Here is a 12,601-nt window from a genome sequence, read left to right as displayed (position 1 = left end):
AAATTTAGGTGTCATATTTGACCCTGATCTAACCTTTGAGATGCATGTAAAGAAAATTACTAGAACCGCTTTCTTCCATCTTCGTAACATTGCCAAAATCCGTTCAATACTGTCTCAGTCTGATGCGGAAACTATAATTCATGCATTTGTTACCTCCCGTCTCGATTACTGTAATGCACTACTCTCCGGTCTCCCGAAGTCCAGAATCAAGTCTCTTCAGCTAGTACAAAACGCCGCAGCGAGGCTTTTAACTAGGACAAAAAAGTACGATCACATAACACCAATTTTGGCTAACTTGCACTGGCTCCCAGTTAGCCAAAGATGTGACTTCAAAGTTCTCTTAGTATTGTACAAAATCATACATGGACTTGCTCCCTCTTATCTTTCAGATCTGATCTGCCCCTATGTCCCGGTCCGAAGCCTACGATCTGAGAGTGCCGGTCTTCTGGTGATCCCGAGAGCAAAGAAGTGTTCTGCTGGTTCAAGAGCGTTCTCCATTCGGGCACCGGTGCTGTGGAATGCTCTTCCCCCTGAGAGCCGATCCGCAACCTCAGTGGAAATGTTTAAATCTAAACTTAAAACTCACTTCTACTCCATTGCTTATGAATAATAACCTACTCTTCTTATCGACTGAAAAATAGTCTGTGTAACATAGTATACTAATCTGTGAAGCCCTTAGAGACTTATTGTGATTAAGGGCTATACAAATAAAAATGACCTGACCTGACCTGACACTCGGGTGAAGAGAGGGGCGGAGCTGTCAACTGATCACCACCTGGTGGTGAGTTGGCTTCGATGGTGGGGGAAGATGCCGGCCCGACCCGGCAGACCCAAGCGTGTTGTGAGGGTCTGTTGGGAACGGCTGGCAGAATCTCCTGTCAGAAGAAGTTTCAATTCACACCTCCGGCAGAACTTCGCCCATGTCCCGAGGGAGGCGGGGGACATTGAGTCCGAGTGGACCATGTTCCGCGCCTCCATTGTCGAGGCGGCTGATCGGAGCTGTGGCCGCAAGGTAGTCGGTGCCTGCCGCGGTGGCAACCCTCACACCCGTTGGTGGTCACCGGCGGTGAGGGATGCCGTCAAGCTGAAGAAGGAGTCTTATCGGGCCTTCCTGGCCTGTGGGACTCTGGAAGCAGCTGGCAGGTATCGGCTGGCCAAGCGGAATGCGGCTTTGGCGGTTGCCGAGGCAAAAACTCGGGCATGGGAGGAGTTTGGCGAGGCCATGGAAGCCGACTTCCGAACGGCTTCGAGGAAATTCTGGTCCACCATCCGACGTCTTAGGGGGAGGAAGCGGTGTGCCATCGACACTGTGTATAGTGCCGATGGGGCGCTGCTGACCTCGACCCGGGACGTTGTGAATCGGTGGGCGGAGTACTTCGAAGACCTCCTCAATTCCACCGGCACGTCTTCCTCTGGGGAAGCAGAGCCTGAGGACTCTGGGTTGGGCTCTCGTATCACTGGGGTTGAAGTCACCGAGGTTGTCAAAAAACTCCTCGGTGGCAGGGCCCCGGGGGTCGATGAGATCCGCCCAGACTTCATTAAGGCTCTGGATGTTGTGGGCGTGTCATGGTTGACGCGCCTCTGCAACATCGCGTGGACATCGGGGACAGTGCCTCTGGACTGGCAGACTGGGGTGGTGGTTCCCGTCTTTAAGAAGGGGGAGAGTGTGTTCCAACTACAGGGGAATCACACTTCTCAGCCTCCCTGGTAAGGTCTATTCAGGGGTACTGGAGAGGAGGGTCCGCCAAGAAGTCGAATCTCGGATTCAGGAGGAACAGTGTGGTTTTCGTCCTGGCCGTGGAACACTGGACCAGCTCTATACACTCTTCAGGGTCTTTGAGGGTGCATGGGAGTTTGCCTGTCCGGTCTACATGTGTTTTGTGGACTTGGAGAAGGCATTCGACCGTGTTCCTCGGGAGGCCCTGTAGGGGGTGCTTCGGGAGTATGGGGTACCGCACAGTCTTATCCGGGCTGTGCGGTCCCTGTATGCCCGGTGCCAGAGTCTGGTCCGCATTGCCGGCAATAAGTCGGATTCGTTCCCGGTGAGGGTTGGGCTCCGCCAGGGCTGCCCTTTGTCACCAATTCTGTTCATAACTTTTATGGACAGAATTTCTAGGCGCAGCCTTGGCGGGGATGGAGTCCGGTTTGGAGGCCTCAGCATTGCGTCACTGCTTTTTGCAGATGACGTGGTGCTGTTGGCTTCCTCAGCCCGTGATCTTCAGCTCTCGCTGGAGCGATTCGCAACCGAGTGTGAAGCGGCCGGGATGGGGATCAGCACCTCCAAGTCCGAGGCCATGGTTCTCAGTCGGAAAGGGTGGTATGCTCCCTCCGTGTCGGCCTCGCCAAACTCCTCCCAGGAGGTCTTGCCCCAAGTGGAGGAGTTCAAGTATCGGGTCGGTGCAGCGTCTACCGTCATTCGGACCTTGTACCGGTCTGTCGTGGTGAAGAGGGAGCTGAGCCGAAAGGCAAAGCTCTCGATCTACCGGTCGATCTACGTTCCTACCCTCACCTATGGTCATGAACTTTGGGTCATGACCGAAAGAACTCGATCCCGGATACAAGCGGCCGAAATGAGTTTCCTCCGCAGGGTGGCTGGGTTCTCCCTTAGAGATAGGGTGAGAAGCTCAGTCATCCGGGAGGGACTCGGAGTAGAGCCACTGCTCCTCCGCGTTGAGAGGAGCCAGTTGAGGTGGCTCGGGCATCTAATAAGGATGCCTCCTGGACGCCTCCCTCGGGAGGTGTTCCGGGCATGTCCCACCGGCAGTAGGCCCCGGGGGCGGCCCAGGACACGTTGGAGAGACTATGTCTCTCGGCTGGCTTGGGAACGCCTCGGGGTCCCGTCGGATGAGCTGGAGGAAGTGGCTAGGGATAGGGACGTCTGGGCTTCCCTTTTAACGCTGCTGCCCCAGCGACCGACCTCGGATAAGCGGAAGACAATGGATGGATGGATGGATGGATGGTTTTATTTTAATCATTGCAAAAATCAGTCTCCATTCGAGGACACCCGACGCTAGCGCGCAGTTGAAAATAGCCCTCAAAAATAATTTTATCTTTGTATAATGACAATAAAACCATGCCATGTGACGGGGTGGCAACCCGTTCAGGGTGTCCCCTGCCCACTGCCCTAATATAGTTGGGATGGGCTCCAGCACCTCCACGACCCTACTGAAAAAAAGCAGTGCAGATGATGGATGGATGGACAATAAAACAATTAATTCAACTGCAACTACAGTATGTTTTGTGTGTTATTATTTGTAGATCTATAATAGTTTTTTGTTAGTCGTATACTTTCATCTCGAGGTAGGTTTAACCCTTTGGGGACTTTTATGAAGGTGTGACACTACTTCGCTGATTTTTATTTTTAGCAGGTGGTTCTGGTCCCTATTGACTGCGAAAACTGAGCGATTTCTGTACAAATGTACCTAATGATTGAAAAATAATAAAATAGCATTCAAGGTTCTATAAAATTGAGCATGTCGTTATAGCTGGAAAAAAAAAGACAAAAATATGATGTGCCTGTTTTTTTTAATTCTCACCATCCAGTCCATTATCTGCAGCCAGCTTCTGCATCTCTTTCCTCTTGTAAAACCGGTTCACAATTTTTAACATTTCATCTAAAAACAAAAAGCACAAAACATTAGAACATTTCATAACCAATCCAGTCAATTTTAAAAGGTCAGTAAAGTACACATGATTCATTACTAAATACATACAGTTTGTTATAAAATTATCATTTGAAAATCAACCACTAGTCAAAAAGTTGATTTTAAACTTATTTTATTCATGAAATATGTTTGCCTGTTGTAAATGGATAATTGAACAAAAGATCAAGTGTAACAACGATATTTTATATCATTATTATAAAACTACAAAAACCGTAAAATAATGACTTTTAATAAAAAAAATTTAGAACAACCAAAACTTCACACAAATGTAATATTTACATTTTAAAATTAGTTAACGCATTAACATTTTTAAATGCTTACAAAATAAACAATTTTAGATACAAAAGGGGTTTTTAAGGGTTATTGTTCTATCTTCGTTATTCATTATCCATTATCCGTTATCGGTCAGTTCATTATACGCTACAAAGCCTAGGAGCCGGTGTTGTGCCCAAATCCGACTCCTGTGCAGATTCCTCCCCCCCTCGCGTGAACGCGCATTCTGCTGCGCTTCCAACAAAAGCGATCGTATTCTATATAAAACGCTTATTAAAACAATAAAGCGAGCTAATTATAACAATTGGGAGATCCTAGTCTATATAACGCGTTTATTTAAACAAAGCGCGATCGTATTCTACAAATTGCGTTTGTTAACGCGGATGCAAAAGTCACCAATGTCAATGTACGCTTCCGACAAAAGCGATCGTATTCTATATAATACGCTTTTTAAAAAAATAAAGTGAGCTAATTATAACAATTGGGAGATCCTAGTCTATATAACGCGTTTATTTAAACAAAGCGCGATCGTATTCTACAAATTGCGTTTGTTAACGCGGATGCAAAAGTCACCAATGTCAATGTACGCTTCCGACAAAAGCGATCGTATTCTATATAATACGCTTTTTAAAAAAATAAAGTGAGCTAATTATAACAATTGGGAGATCCTAGTCTATATAACGCGTTTATTTAAACAATAAAGTGCGATCGTATTCTACAAAATGCGTTTGTTAACGCGGATAAAAAATTCACCAACGTCAATGTACGCTATGATTTCCGCAATCACAACTAATTGTACACAAATAATATTTATTTGATTTACTATAATATCCGTATGTAATGTCTTTTTTATTGTGAATGAAACCCTGGTTGCATTGGATCCCGCGGTGTAAACAAATTGTTGTTGGTTTTTTTTTTCATTTAAAATCGGACTTCCCTGCCTATACTGTTTGCAAAATAAGACACGCTTTAAACCTTATTATGCTCTTTGGTTTTGGGATCCAACTACAGAGGAATACCTCCACTTTGCGATGTGTTACTGAATAGGTGTTCGACCAATCTAGTTCGTTTTTATTACTACTATTAATAATAATAATAGTAGTATTATGAGAAACGTCTAAAGTTTTCAAATTCACCGTGCTGACATATTTATGCCACAGACGTTTACTCTACAAGTTACAAGTCTGTATCTCCAACAGAGTCTGTTTTAGCAGGGGGGGGGGAGGATTTGGGCAGGCAAAATGAAATGCCTGCCCAAATCCTCCCCCCCTGCTAACTCCTGAATAAGAACTCCAAATGACCCCAAATTCACTGTGCTGAATTATTAATGCCACAGAAGGTTACTCTGGAAGTTACAAGTCTGTATCTCCAACAGAGTCTGTTTTAGCAGGGGGGGGGGGAGGATTTGGGCAGGCAAAATCCTCCCCCCCCCTGCTAACTCCTGAATAAAAACTCCAAGTGACCCCAAATTCACTGTGCTGACTTATTAATGCCACAGAAGGTTACTCTAGAAGTTACAAGTCTGTATCTCCAACAGAGTCTGTTTTAGCAGGGGGGGGAGGATTTGGGCAGGCAAAATCCCCCCCCCCCCCTGCTAACTCCTGAATAAAAACTCCAAGTGACCCCAAATTCACTGTGCTGACTTATTAATGCCACAGAAGGTTACTTTAGAAGTTACAAGTCTGTATCTCTAACAGAGTCTGTTTTAGCAGGGGGGGGGGGGGATTTGGGCAGGCAAAATGAAATGCCTGCCCAAATCCTCCCCCCCTGCTGACTCCTGAATAAAAACTCCAAATGACCCCAAATTCACTGTGCTGACTTATTAATGCCACAGAAGGTTACTCTAGAAGTAACAAGTCCGTATCTCTAACAGAGTCTGTTTTAGCAGGGGGGGAGGATTTGGGCAGACATTTTGCCTGTCGTGTTTTTGTTCTCATCAATTCCAGCTGCTGATAATGGCCCAATTGCCTCCATTTGCAACAAGGCCATGATTGGAGCTGGGCCCTTTTAAAAAGAAGATTTATAGAGGAATGTGGAAGAGGGCTGTGAAAATTACGGTTAGAGACACTTCTGTTTTGCTACAATGTTTATCAACATTCTGTGCTCTTCCAAGCAACCGTTTTGGCCAAGCCCTATTGTTCGTTTGCCCTTTTTTTGTGCATCAAATTTAAAGTCAAGTCAAGTCAAGTCATTTTTATTTGTATAGCCCTAAATCACGAAGAGTCTCAAAGGGCTTCACAGATTGTTACACTATATTACACAAACTATTTTCAACCGACAAGAGGAGTAGGTTATTCGTATGCAATGGAGTAGAAGTGAGTTTTAAGTTTAGATTTAAACATTTCCACTGAGGTTGCAGATCGAATCTCAGGGGGAAGAGCATTCCACAGCACCGGTGCCCGGATGGAGAACGCTCTCGAACCAGCAGAAGACTTCTTTGCTCTCGGGATCATCAGAAGACCAGCACTCTCAGATCGTAGGCTTCGGACCGGGAGTCTGAGCCATCCCCAATAAATGACGGCGGTTCCTTAACCTTTCTCTGTGTAACCACCTGACTCAATCTGTTTGCTACATCTTGTGTGGCAGCAGCGTTAGGAGCTACTCTATTACGTGACTGTATATTTGTGAATATGCTATCAGCCAATTTATGTCCTATCTCCTGAATAATATTTGTCATCTGATCAGCTACACCCTCAGAAACGTCACTTGTGCTCTGAGTAAACATGTTTCAAAGATGTAAATAAGTCAAAATCGCCTGCGTAACACGTCACTGTATAGCAGTTTTAAATACTGTGAGCTGATGGCTTCATGAAATGATGTGGCAGGTAGGACAGTCCTCGGTTCGGAGAGCTTGATAGAAGTCACGGGTAACCAAGTGCCATAGTTTTGATGTGCGTGGTTTTATTATGAGGACATAACAAGCAATATAGAAAGTACAAAAAAATAAGCATTTAAAAATGGGTAAATTTAGTTTTAATGCTTTTTGTATTAAATAGACAATTTCTTGACTATAAAGTTGTTATATTGTACTTAGAATCTTTGAACCAATCCTTGTAATTTATTAGAAAACTTCAAAAAAAAATTGTGTTAGCAGGTCAGATTTGACCTGTTATTCAAATCAGCCTGAAATTACTTTCAAATTAGTTACCTTTCAACATTTTTTCACCTCAGAGTTAACTTAAGATGTATTCATATCTATTGAAATATTTCACAAATTAAAATATGTTTGGCGCAATAGGTAGGGCGTGGGTCGTGATGAGAATAATATCACAGGTATAACACTTAACTGGTCCAGGACTACTTTCTGCGGATGAATATATGTCACGCATCACCCCCTTACCATTTAAAGTAATGTGCGTAAACTATTTTGTTTTTCTATGTACCACTCGTTTTATAATAAGATGTCTTAAAATCCACTGAGGCATTTCCAAAAGTGAAGTGATAAAAATAGTCTCATCTCATCTCATTAGCTGTACCGCTTATCCTTATTAGGGTCGCGGGTGGGCTGGAGCCCATCCCAGCCATCTCCGGGCAGTGGGCAGGGGACACCCTGAACTGGTTGCCAGCCAATCGCAGGGCACACGCGGACAGACAACTCACTCGCTCAGTCACACCTAGGGACAATTTGGACCGGCCAATTTACCTGAAATGCATGTTTTTGGAATGTGGGAGGAAACCGGAGTGCCCGGAGGAAACCCACGCAAGCACGGGGAGAACATACAAACTCCGCACAGGAAGTCCGGAGCTGGATTTGAACCCACGACAGGTTCCCATGACATGAACTGTGCCGCACAAGCGCTAACCACTGCGCCGCCGTGCTGCCTAAAAATAGTGATTTTGTATAATATGCCATACAAAAGATTATAATACAGTACACCTTTTACGCACAGGGGTGATGCGTGACATATATTCATCCGCGAAACGTAGTCCTGGCCCAGTTAAGTGTTGTACCTGTGATATTATTCTCATCACGACCCACGCCCTACCTATTGCGCCAAACATATTTTAATTTGTGAAATTTTTCATTAGATATGAATACATCTTAAGTTAACTCTGAGGTGAAAACATGTTGAAAGGTAACTAATTTGAAAGTAATTTCAGGCTGATTTGAACAACAGGTCAAATCTGACCTGCTAACACAATTTTGTTTTGAAGTTTTCTAAAAAATTACAAGGATTGGTTCAAAGATTCCAAGTACAATATAACAACTTTATAGTCAATAAATTGTCTATTTAATGCAAACAGCATTAAAACTAGATTTACCCATTTTTAAATGCTTATGTTTTTGTACTTTCTATATTGCTTGTTATGTCCTCATAATAAAACCACGCACATCAAAACTATGGCACTTGGTTACTTTTAAATTTGATGCACAAAAATAAGGCAAACGAACAATAGGGCTTGGCCAAAACGGTTGCTTGGAAGAGCACAGAATGTTGATAAAAATTGTAGCAAAACAGAAGTGTCTCAAACCATAATTTTCACAGCCCTTTACCACATTCCTCTATAAATCTTCTTTTTAAAAGGGCCCAGCTCCAATCATGGCCTTGTTGCAAATGGAGGCAATTGGGCCATTATCAGCAGCTGGAATTGATGAGAATAAAAACACGACAGGCAAAATGCCCAAATCCTCCCCCCCTGCTAAAACAGACTCTGTTAGAGATACAGACTTGTAACTTCTAGAGTAACCTTCTGTGGCATTAATAAGTCAGCACAGTGAATTTGGGGTCACTTGGAGTTTTTATTCAGGAGTTAGCAGGGAGGGAGGATTTGGGCAGGCATTTCATTTTGCCTGCCCAAATCCTCCCACCCTGCTAAAACAGACTCTGTTAGAGATACAGACTTGTAACTTCTAAAGTAACCTTCTGTGGCATTAATAAGTCAGCACAGTGAATTTGGGGTCACTTGGAGTTTTTATTCAGGAGTTAGCAGGGGGGGGGGAGGATTTTGCCTGCCCAAATCCCCCCCCCTGCTAAAACAGACTCTGTTAGAGATACAGACTTGTAACTTCTAAAGTAACCTTCTGTGGCATTAATAAGTCAGCACAGTGAATTTGGGGTCACTTGGAGTTTTTATTCAGGAGTTAGCAGGGGGGGAGGATTTTGCCTGCCCAAATTCCCCCCCTGCTAAAACAGACTCTGTTAGAGATACAGACTTGTAACTTCTGGAGTAACCTTCTGTGGCATTAATAAGTCAGCACAGTGAATTTGGGGTCATTTGGAGTTTTTATTCAGGAGTTAGCAGGGGGGCAGGATTTGGGCAGGCATTTCATTTTGCCTGCCCAAATCCTCCCCCCCTGCTAAAACAGACCCTGTTAGAGATACAGACTTGTAACTTCTAAAGTAACCTTCCGTGGCATTAATAAGTCAGCACAGTGAATTTGGGGTCACTTGGAGTTTTTATTCAGGAGTTAGCAGGGGGGGGGAGTATTTTGCCTGCCCAAATTAACCCCCCCCCGCTTAAACAGACTCTGTTAGAGATATAGACTTGTAACTTCTGGAGTAACCTTCTGTGGCATTAATAAGTCAGCACAGTGAATTTGGGGTCATTTGGAGTTTTTATTCAGGAGTTAGCAGGGGGGCAGGATTTGGGCAGGCATTTCATTTTGCCTGCCCAAATCCTCCCTCCCCTGCTAAAACAGACTCTGTTAGAGATACAGACTTGTAACTTCTAGAGTAACCTTCTGTCGCATTAATAAGTCAGCACAGTGAATTTGGGGTCATTTGGAGTTTTTATTCAGGAGTTAGCAGGGGGGGGGGATTTTGCCTGCCCAAATCCTCCCCCCACTGCTAAAACAGACTCTGTTGGAGATACAGACTTGTAACTTCTAGAGTAACCTTCTGTCGCATTAATAAGTCAGTACAGTGAATTTGGGGTCACTTGGAGTTTTTATTCAGGAGTTAGCAGGGGGGGGGGGGGGGGGATTTGGGTAGGCATCTTGCCTACCCAAATCCCCCCCCCCCTGCTAAAACAGACTCTGTTGGAGATACAGACTTGTAACTTGTAGAGTAAACTTCTGTGGCATCAATATGTCAGCACAGTGAATTTGAAAACTTTCAGACGTTTCTCATAATACTACTATTATTATTCTTAATAGTAGTAATAAAAACGAACTAGATTGGTCGAACACCTATTCAGTAACACATCGCAAAGTGGAGGTATTCCTCTGTAGTTGGATCCCAAAACCAAAGAGCATAATAAGGTTTAAAGCGTGTCTTATTTTGCAAACAGTATAGGCAGGGAAGTCCGATTTTAAATGAGAAAAAAAAACAACAACAACAATTTGTTTACACCGCGGGATCCAATGCAACCAGGGTTTCATTCACAATAAAAAAGACATTACATACGGATATTATAGTAAATCAAATAAATATTATTTGTGTACAATTAGTTGTGATTGCGGAAATCATAGCGTACATTGACGTTGGTGAATTTTTTATCCGCGTTAACAAACGCATTTTGTAGAATACGATCGCACTTTATTGTTTAAATAAACGCGTTATATAGACTAGGATCTCCCAATTGTTATAATTAGCTCACTTTATTTTTTTAAAAAGCGTATTATATAGAATACGATCGCTTTTGTCGGAAACGTACATTGACATTGGTGACTTTTGCATCCGCGTTAACAAACGCAATTTGTAGAATACGATCGCGCTTTATTGTTTAAATAAACGCGTTATATAGACTAGGATCTCCCAATTGTTATAATTAGCTCGCTTTATTGTTTTGATAAGCGTTTTATATAGAATACGATCGCTTTTGTTGGAAGCGCAGCAGAATGCGCGTTCACGCGAGGGGGGGAGGAATCTGCACAGGAGTCGGATTTGGGCACAACACCTGGACACTTACTCTCAGCCAAAAGGCTAAGCTAAGGTCCTAGCCCTAAAGCCTTGTTGCGATCATTGCGAATGCACCGTTCCCGGAGGTACTGCAATACCGGGCCGATGCGTGGAGTGGACAGAGCAAGCTCTTATAGATACAAAAGGGGGAAATGCATATTTTGCTGTTAAATGCAATGTAATAAGACACAAATAAGAAATGGCAACCTAGCTATATAAAACCGTGGTTTTTAAAGTAATGGTGATTTTTTTTAATACATACACATTTGGATTAAATATATTACTTATTGTAAATATTCATAGCGGTAAAAGAGGTTTACTTATAACCTTCTTACAAGTACAGTAGGGCTGCAACTAACGATTTTTTTTAATAATCGATGAATCAATTGAAAGAGATGACCTGGATCAACAACTCGTGAAAAACAGCTTTATTCAGGACGGTTTTATTTCAATCATTGCAAAAATCCGTTTCCATTCGAGGACACCCGACGCTAGTGCACAGCTGAAAGAAGCCCTCCAAAATAATTTTATCTTTGTATAATGACAATAAAACCATGCCCTGTGACGGGCTGGCAACCCGTTCAGGGTGTCCCCTGCTCACTGCCCTAATATAGTTGGGATAGGCTCCAGCACCTCCACGACCCTACTGAAAAAAAAGCAGTGCAGATGATGCACAACGTAAGGCGGTGAATACGCTGTCCCTATGATTTTTTTTTTTTAAATCTACTGTTTCGTAAAATAGCTCAGCCGTATACTATAAATACGATTTTAAATACTGTATTTTTTGTTTAACTCGTATTTTGTAAATTTGTTGGACATTAAATTAGATAATAAACGACATTAACAAACTACGTTTGTTACCTAATCGCAAACCATGCATGCGTTGACAATGTTTATAAGTAACAGGAAGACACAAATGTGGCCCCTAAACACGAAAATGTGGGTAGTTTTTTAGTAATGACTTACTTTTATCCAGAGGATGTGTTAACTCCGCTCCTACAGTCCCTTCGGTGGACAGATCGTTCTTCAGGGTGAGAGGGACGAAAAGAGATGTGTCCGGAGGTTTCGACGATGAAGAATTCCTGCTGCTAACTACAGAGCACTTTGGACGCGACAAGTCAGACCCAGATGAAGCAAGGCAGCTACTTCTGGTAAGGCGAATTGATCGCGCGTTTACATGACGATGAAGTCTAAAAAACAAATACAAACAGCGGTTCCCCGACATGGTTTATACTCCTCTTTTGTATATCGACACCGCAAATTACGATGTTAACGAGTTGCCATGGGTCTGGGAAAAATATTAACACGCCGCTTATTTGGCTAGAGGACAATCAACACACTTCCGGTTGTTAGCCAACGTGAGCTAGGACCCGTCTGTGTGTAGCTGTTCACAAATATGCCGTTGTTAAAAGTATTAAGTACGTTCAATCCAAATATAATAGAAAAATGTCCTTAATTTTTAGACCTTATACACAGAAAACAACCACGATAAATATGAATGCTCATCACAGAATTTACTTTACAAAAGTTACAATCATAATAAATTGGCATTTGTGTATATATTTTCATTTAGGGCGTTGTTTTAACTTAGCAAATGATGGCTTCCCGATAGAAGGCTAGACGTTTCTCAAAAGGTGGTGTCCATAAATTCAAAATATTCTACTTGATAACGCTATCTTCTGGCTGAAATAACCATTGCAGCTTCTGTCAAGTTGCTTGTGCAAGTATTGTGAAACTATTAAACGGGAGCGAATCCATTGTTCCTTTCTCATCTTTTTGGGAGTTTGGGTCAGCATATGGACTGCATTTAAACCAGTAATT

At 43.1% G+C, this 12,601-nt stretch overlaps 1 protein-coding gene across 2 annotated transcripts in view; it reads right to left on the bottom strand.

The window, feature by feature from the left end:
• supv3l1 (SUV3-like helicase) overlaps positions 1 to 12,161 on the bottom strand; it is a 42,947-nt gene extending 30,786 nt beyond the window's left edge. For both annotated transcript variants that reach the window (XM_088334841.1, XM_088334842.1), the window contains exons 1-2: positions 11,747 to 12,161; positions 3,537 to 3,614 (exon numbers count right to left, since the gene is read on the bottom strand). In XM_088334841.1, coding sequence (XP_088190967.1) covers positions 3,537 to 3,614; positions 11,747 to 12,005 — 337 coding nt within the window. In that variant the 5' untranslated portion in view covers positions 12,006 to 12,161. The remainder of the gene's footprint in view (positions 1 to 3,536; positions 3,615 to 11,746) is intronic.
• Positions 12,162 to 12,601: the final 440 nt, after the last annotated feature.

This window comes from Urocampus carinirostris, chromosome 4 (assembly GCF_059441175.1).
Source record: "Urocampus carinirostris isolate Australia breed hairy pipefish chromosome 4, RoL_Ucar_1.0, whole genome shotgun sequence".
Taxonomy (NCBI): Eukaryota; Metazoa; Chordata; class Actinopteri; order Syngnathiformes; family Syngnathidae; genus Urocampus; species Urocampus carinirostris.
Note: the sequence above shows the minus strand (reverse complement) of the source record. Positions and strands in the feature narration are given on the sequence as shown.